General features: G+C 37.5%; 1 protein-coding gene across 1 annotated transcript; it reads left to right on the top strand.

Annotated features, from left to right (window-relative positions):
- The first annotated feature begins 3,705 nt into the window (after positions 1-3,705).
- On the top strand, positions 3,706-5,795 carry LOC109463707 (leucine-rich repeat-containing protein 15-like). The gene is made up of 3 exons (XM_019760557.1): positions 3,706-3,859; positions 3,935-4,448; positions 5,765-5,795. The coding sequence occupies exons 1-3, from the start codon at positions 3,706-3,708 to the stop codon at positions 5,793-5,795; spliced, it is 699 nt and encodes a 232-aa protein (XP_019616116.1).
- The last annotated feature ends 2,605 nt before the right edge of the window (positions 5,796-8,400 follow it).

Genomic DNA, 8,400 nt, shown 5'->3' with positions numbered 1-8,400 from the left:
GAAAAAATTGCCGCAGGTCTGCACTAATTACCTCCATGGAGCTACCTCCATGGAGGTACAAAAAATCAGCCGCAGGTCTGTACTAATGACCTCCATGGAGCTACCTCCATGGAGCTACCTCCATGGAGGTAGAAAATTTCGGCCGCAGGTCTGCACTAATGACCTCCATGGAGCTACCTCCATGGAGGTAGAAAATTTCAACCGCAGGTCTGCACTAATGACCTCCATGGAGCTACCTCCATGGAGCTACCTCCATGGAGGTCATTAGTGCAGGTCCTATTGGATATTACGACCATTTTGCTATTAGAAGGCTTTACAAAATAAACACAGCCTATCTGTTTGCACTTGCCAGGAGTTTTTAGACGATTTCATTATTCAGAAGAGTACGTAACTTAGAAACACGGTCCTATAATCGGTATTGAAATATAAAATGACATTTCAGGGCAAAGACCGGTAATGGACTGTCCCATTGAAATGTATGGAAAACATGTAAGAAAGAAGGTGTGAAAAGTCACCTGCCTGAGTGAAACCGCATCAAAAACACACATTCATAGGGTCACTAGGCTTCTAAACTGTCCATTTTGTTGATATAAAAAATCTTATACTGCTAAAGGCATCTAAACGCTAGCACAAACTTTCAGAAGTGACCTCTGACCTCTATCACCAGCTGATGAGAACATGGAAACTCAGGACTTCCTTTCTGGCCTGGACACACCAAACATGGCACAAACTCCGGATCCATTTTTTTTAACATAATCAAATGCAAATAACCCTAACCTATAACATCCAGCTCCAAAAAAGCAACAGATCCCAACATTAAGACATTTCAGACTGTTTCTGTACTTGCGGTTACCCACTTGGGGCCCTCTGGGCATGCGCGTCATCCTGGCATTCGCCCTTTCAGATATAAGAACCTTCTCGCGAGACTAGGCCACCGTGAACAAGATGGATTGATAGTCATCGAAAATTTGAAGGTCAGCATCCTTATCCTTCACTTGTCACTGATGAAAGAATCCTCTATATAGTAACTGTATCTATACGTGACAAATGAATCTCTTCTTCCGATTCCCTTGTCTGGGAGGTACAAGCAGGGCCATTAGCAAGTCTTAGAGTACACAATATTAATATTCAAGAAAGCAAGTCTCAGACAATTAACAGGCCGAAACAAAGTGAAAACAGGGGCCCCGCCGGGTAGTTAGTATAACTGTTGAGCAGCACAGAGCGAAATATTCATAGGAACACCCCAGTATCCCACACGTTTGAACATTCTAGAAACAATTTCTGAAGCACATATCTTAGAATCACAGCAGCTAACTAGGGAAAAATACACGTTCTGTTTTGAAAAGTCACTCAGGGCCTATGAGTCATAAGTCACAGAACGTCTGTGGTTCCCCTGTTGATATTTGAGACAGCGAACCGGACTTTTTTGGACCAAAGTATTAAAGAAAACATTTACATTCTTCTTTTTCTGAAATCTGGTGTACTTTGCAGCATCGGTGTACGTGTTGTCTGCTTCTTTTCTATGTTCTCCTGGTAACCTTCTAAAAGTTCATCCAGTTTCCCTAATGCAAACCTATTCGCAGCTCTTACACAGAATCTTGTATAAACAGTCTTCTGCTTCGGAATCCCTAGCCGCAAATGCGCCACCTATAGTATACTAGTATATCGGCTACAAATAGCGGAAAGAAGCAGGACTTCAGTGAGAAGCTTTTTAGCCTTTAAAGAAGGATGTTTGACAGACATGGATACGGAAAACAAGGAAAGACAACCCCTAGTTGTGCTGAAGGAAATCCCAATACCCCATATCACGGTGCCCATATATGTTCTAGCAACCTGATGAACTTTTTTCTGTCCTTGTAGGAATACCTCCCTTGACTCATTCGAGTATTTTGTTTGTTTAACACGACCAGTAACACACAGCTGCGTTTCTTGAAACATCGAGGGAGGATAACTTAATAACCGGTAGCTGGATCGTGATGATTTTTGTACGTAGCTATAGGTAGCTGAAGTGATGCTTGACACGATAAGATAGCTATTATGCATATCAGGGCTAATTTGCATAATAAATGATGTCATTCTATACTTCTGTTTCGTTTGTAATAGGGCTATACAACCCGCGGTATATGTAATAGAGAACGAGAGGAACATTGTTGGATGTTGATTATATAAATGAGGATCTATTTTGAATAATTAACAGAAAATGGCTATGATTTCGTCATAATAACTTCCAGGAATTTAATACTTGCCGCGTTTGGAAGTAAAGTAAAGGTGAATATCATTAAGCATAATTTATTCAAAGCAGGATCTCATTTGCATGATTTATGAGAAGATGCTATATAATAGCCTTTTTTTGTCAATTAAGATAAGATTGTCATTAGGTGGAGAGTATGATCAACGTTAACTGATATACTTCATGTAAATACAGCTCTCATTTCCAAAATCAATAAGAGAAATGTAAAATTCCTCAGTCGGAAGGATTAAGATCATGTTGCGAAGGTCGTATGAGGTCATGGAACGCTTGTTACCTCCATGAAAAATGGAGGTATTGTTTTTGGCGTGTCTGTGTGTGTGTGTGTCTGTCTGTCTGTCTGTCTGTGTGTGTGTGTGTGTGTGTGTGTGTGTGTGTGTGTGTTTGTGTTTTCGCACATTTGTAGTCAACATAACTTCAGAACGCCTTCATAGATTGTGATGATATTAGGTATGTTGGTAGGTCGTAAGAAGACAAAGGTCAAGGTCGAATATGGGGCCTCATGGTAGATGACCTTGGTACTGCAGCAGAACTTCCGGTATTTGTATCTTTTGTACTGAACATGCTATGGTCTTGACTTTTTGGTGACATATAGCTTTTACTGTCAACAATAAATGGTGTGGTTTTGGTCCCCCTACCAGCTTATCCTGGAACTGCAAGCTAAGGGACTTACCGTCCGAATCTTTATAAAAGCCAATAAGTCTAGATAGGAACAACGTATTTTCATCATTTTTGTAGGTAGGTAGCTGAGAGAGAGATGTACATGATTAAAAGCAAATTATGCAAATGAAGACTTAATTTGCATAATTAATGAGGAAATTCTATAATTACAGTGTTTTACATTATAGTACTGTCATGCATGTAATATATGTAATGTATGGCAGATAGAACTTCAACAGATACCAATTATGCAAATTATGACCTAATTTGCATAATTAATGAAAAAAATTGTATGGTTTCTTAATGGTGAATTATGACAATTCTATACCTTGTGATATGTGTACGTTACTTAAATGTTAACAACACTATGCATGTATCATGTTAACATAGAGGTAATTTGCATAATTAATGAGGGCATGTTTAAATGAAATATTGCCAAAGGATAGGAGTTTGACACGCAAAATAGTGTAAGTTGAGTTTAGAACACTATAAATTAAACTAAATCATTTTAAATGCCACCTTATTTGCATCTTCAATGAAACAAATCATTAACTCCTATTTCATGGAGGTATGAGGTCTACGAATTCTTTTTTGTTTTGTGGTATTTAAGAGGAATTTAGAATTTAGCCACAGAATGACACTTTGAGTGTAACAACATTTTTCTCTTGTACAAACCAAGATGTTTACCTCGGACTTTATGTTTCTATTTAAGTATTTTCTTTAAACTTTAATGTCCAAGATAAAGTTGGAGTCGCCTTACTAAGAAACTTTCCGTTTTGTTTAGGTGGCAGGACACCATGGGGAGAAAACTGAGACACGTGCTGTTTTTCCTCCTCATCATCCTGAAAGAACCCAACATGCCAGAAGCTCCGTGCCTGTGTGAACCATTTTCACGTGTACTCTGTACAAAGGGCCTAACCAGCATTCCTCAAAACCTCCCAACATCCATCTCTTCTAATTTGGTATTAGAAAAGAACTATATTGAGACTGTAAAGCAGTCTGATCTGTTAAAGTATAAAAATTTGAGTAGCCTTTGTCTGGAAAACAACCTGATAACAAAGATTGAAGCTGGCACATTTGCAAATCTACCACGGCTGGAGCAGTTGAAACTTGGCGGGAACTTGATATCAGAGATTCATCCTGGTTCGTTCGCAAACCTACCCATGCTAGAAAAATTATATCTTGACAACAACAAGATAAGAAAGATTGAAAATGGTACATTTGTAAACCTACCCCAGCTACAAAGATTGGTCCTGGGACACAACCGGATAATTACCATCTGCTCCAGCATATTTGCGAATCTGCCCCAGCTACAAAAGCTGTATCTGGAACACAACCAGATAACTACTAAACATACTGGTACATTAATTGCAAATCTTCCCCAGCTAAAATCGTTGTTCCTGAACACGAACAAGATAACTACCATCCACCCTGGCACATTTGGAAATCTCCCCCAGCTGCAAGAGTTGTGGCTGGCAAACAATGATATAACTGACATTTATTCTGGTACATTTGCAAATCTGAACCAGCTAAAATACTTGTACCTGCAAATCAACCAGATAACTGTCATCCATTCTGGTGCATTTGAAAATCTGCGAAAGCTAAAAGAGTTATGGCTGGCAAACAATCAGATAACTACCATTCATTCTGGTACATTTGCAAATCTAAACCAGCTGCAAGAGCTGTGGTTGGGATACAATCAAATAACTATCATTCATTCTGGTACATTTGCAAATCTGAACCAGCTACAATACTTGTACCTGCACAACAATCGGATAAATACCATTCAACCTGGGACATTTCGAAATCCGTCCATATTCAAACGATTAAATCTTCAGAAGAACAACATGTCGACCATTCCCCTATCAGTTTTCTGCTTATTCCAATCCACTGTCGAAATAAGGCTTAAAAAGAATCCCTGGCAGTGTGACTGTAGAATGATTCCCGTCAGACCGATTTCTGCATTTAGTGACCAGATAATATGTGCCCAACCCCCAAAAGTTCAGGGACAGGAGCTTGCTCATGTCGATCCTAAAGAATTGACATGTAAAGAGCCAACCATATCACCACTATCTGTTGATAGCTGTTCAGCTGCAGTGTCAACACCTTCAGTTGGCAACACAGAAAACAATGCTAGCCCATCAGTCTTTAAACACGCTCTTGGCTCAACAGCACACCCTGCAGAAAACAAGAGCAAAACAAGAGCAACACTAACTTCGTCCCTTGCAGTCATTTCAGACAAACGAGAATCTGCTCTCAGTTCCCCCCAGCCAGCCACATCAACACGAAAAACCGATATACATGTAATCTCTCAAGACTCTCACTATCACCGGGACTTCAAGTTTGATGTTGTCCCAAAATCAGATCTTGCAGGCAAAACAAGACTGACCTCGCCCCTTGCAATCACTCCAGATAAACCAAAATCTGCTCCCAGTCCCCCTCTTCTTGTTCTCATTCGCTCTCTCTGTGGCACACTTGCTGGAACTGTTTTCATTGGCACCTTCTTGGCTGTAATGTGGTACAAGAGGAGGACCAGGAATCCTCCATTAGGGCGGAATCCCGGTCCCGGTGTTGTTGGGAGCAACACAAACACGGCAGTTTCTGTAATGGCCAGTGGTCATGATCATCAGTATGAAGATATTGAAAACAATCATGATCAGACAGGGCAGGGACAGCCTCAGACCAATGCAAACACAGCTACTGTAACTATCAGTGGTCATGATCAGACAGGGCAGGGCCAGTCCCAGGCCATTACCAGATCATTGGATGTTAGCAATCTATCTTATGGCACAGACCTGACTGCCTCACAGCAAAGTGCTCTATATAAAGATGTGACCCAGTGTCATGCAACCACAGATACAGCTATCGTAATGACGAGTGGTCATGATCAGAGAGGGCAGGGGCAGTATCAGGCCATCACAGAATCTCTGGATTCTAGAAATCTATCTTACGGTACAGGGCCCACTGCCACACAGCAAATTTCTCTAAATGAAGCTATTAGCAACTCTCAGACCATTACAAACACAGCTATCGTGATGACGAGTGGTCATGATCAGACAGGACAGGGGCAGTATCAGGCCATCACTGAATCCCTGGATACTAGAAATCTATCGTATGGCACAGGGCTTTTCTTTGAGGAAAATTCTGTGTACGCTATAGAAGAAATACAATGATCAAAGCCACAAAGGTGACCCACCTGTTCTCCCTCCCCCTCCACGCATGTGCTGGAAAATTTTAATAAACAAATAAACATCCCCACAGGAATTTTGGACAATCATGAAGTGACCAAAAAAAACAACAACAATATTTGGTCTTTGAGACAATCGAGAGATTAAAAATAGGAAGAACGTAATTTTGAGTATTTTAAATTGCGACATTCATTCAATTTATTACATTTTTGAAAGGCCCTGAAGATCATTGACTGTTACATGAAAGACTGTTGAGAGATTTTTTTTTTTAATTAGATTCCTCGACACACTCCTAGTGGTCTAAATTCTTTTTTTTTAAATCCCTTCTTCACGAACCTAACATCTAAAGGTCCGGGGGATCAGTTTGAATATACACAGCCGGACAACTATTTTGCAAAGATTAGTCATTTATTCATCCTACTTGTGTAACTGTCTCCTCACTTAAATCAGAATCCAACAGGAATACATCCATCGCTACTTACGTTAAATGGTGTTTCAGGGTGAAGATGGTGCACCTATGAAAACAAATTTGGCATTTGGGGCTGAGAGGATCTAGCAACCTGGAATTTGTAACAACATCAAAGGCAACGCTTGCAATTTGCAGGCTCAAAAATTCAGAGAAAAATTAACATGGTACACTATAGTTCATATTCCCATCCTGAAATAATTACTTCTGTCTTAAAAGTAGTTCTTAGACTGGGGAGACTTGCAGTTCGAACATTCTTGTTGTTGTTGTGTGACAGGACAAAAAAGATTTGACATATTTGAAGATTCAGTTTAATTGTAAGATAACGAGTTACAGGTCTTAAGACAGACTTCAAGCTATATTCTTATCATATTAAGTATCATTTTCATTTTATATTCAAGTTGTGAATAGCTCGCATATTTGTCAAAGTCGTTGCTCTAGGGATTACAATTTCCTACATTGTAATTGTGACGTGAGTAACTGAAATTAAAATTCCTCTTATTTTAATGAAATTTTAAGCAAGTTTAAATGTTAGCTTCTCGTAAGCGATAGATCACCACCTTGACGACAATTCTTGTTTTACTATGGCGGAATTATTTCATGTTGCCATAATGCGTTTTCACAAAGAAATAGATGCTTTTAGAGCACCCTGAAAATAACTCTTGCTTATTACTGAGACAAGATTCAATTACAATAAAGAGATTGATGGCTTAAGATGCATAATCGACATTATCACCTATGTGTAAGATGGAAACAGCTGTCTTGCCAGATTGTTGACTTTTATGCTACAAAATCCGGATCCATGAACGGTTAATAACACTATTATAATGCCCTATGGTTAGATTTAATTGCATTGAGAGTTACACATAAGAACCTTTTATAGAATAAGTTCACAACGCTGTTCACAAACTGAAACTTCACATTAATAAAACATTGTACGGTTACGTTATTAACTTCGTTTTAATTTAATTTAATTTAATTTAATTTAATTTAATTTAATTTAATTTAATTTAATTTAATTTAATTTAATTTAATTTAATTTAATTTAATTTAATTTAATTTAATTTAATTTAATTTAATTTAATTTAATTTAATTCTATTTAATTCTATTTAATTTAATTCTATTTAGTTTTACTCGATTTTATTCAATTTTATTTAATTTTACTCGATTTTATTCAATTTTATTTAATTTTATTTAATTTTAATCGATTTTATTTAAATTTAATTAATTTTATTCAATTTTATCCGATTTCATTTAATTTTATTCGATTTTATTCGATTTTATTCAATTTTATTCGATTTTATTTAATTTTATTCGATTTTATTTTATTTTCTTTTAGTGACAAGGATAGTCACGGCTGCTAATCTAGCTATCAAAGCTATTATAAAGGGCTAGCCAGGAAAAAATGTAATCGGTTAGTCATAGATGTCATTTTATTCATTTATTTATTTGAGCTTTGTCACAAGACAGGACAGAGGGACAGGAAAATGTCTTTTCCACGCCCCCTGTCGAGATTAAAAAACATACAGAAAAATAAAATAGTAGTAATATAGAGTAATGAATACAAGTAATCACCAACAATATCATAAGCAAAAACTACTCTAATAACATTACGATAATAAAGATATACATGATAATAGAAACAGTAATGATAATAATGATCATGTTACTGTAACAACATTAGAAGCAAATAAAATTCAACAACAATAAAATCCAATGAAGCCTATTCTAACGATTTCGAACTTTCCTAGTCTTTTTGCACGAAACTAGAATACTAAGAAACAGGCCAGTGACCCATTGACAACCAGTTTTCTAAAGAAAACGAAGATCGTCATTA

Source organism: Branchiostoma belcheri, unplaced genomic scaffold, assembly GCF_001625305.1.
Source record: "Branchiostoma belcheri isolate BF01 breed outbred unplaced genomic scaffold, Haploidv18h27 scaffold13, whole genome shotgun sequence".
NCBI classification, from domain to species: Eukaryota; Metazoa; Chordata; class Leptocardii; order Amphioxiformes; family Branchiostomatidae; genus Branchiostoma; species Branchiostoma belcheri.
This window is presented reverse-complemented; position numbering and strand designations above follow the sequence as displayed.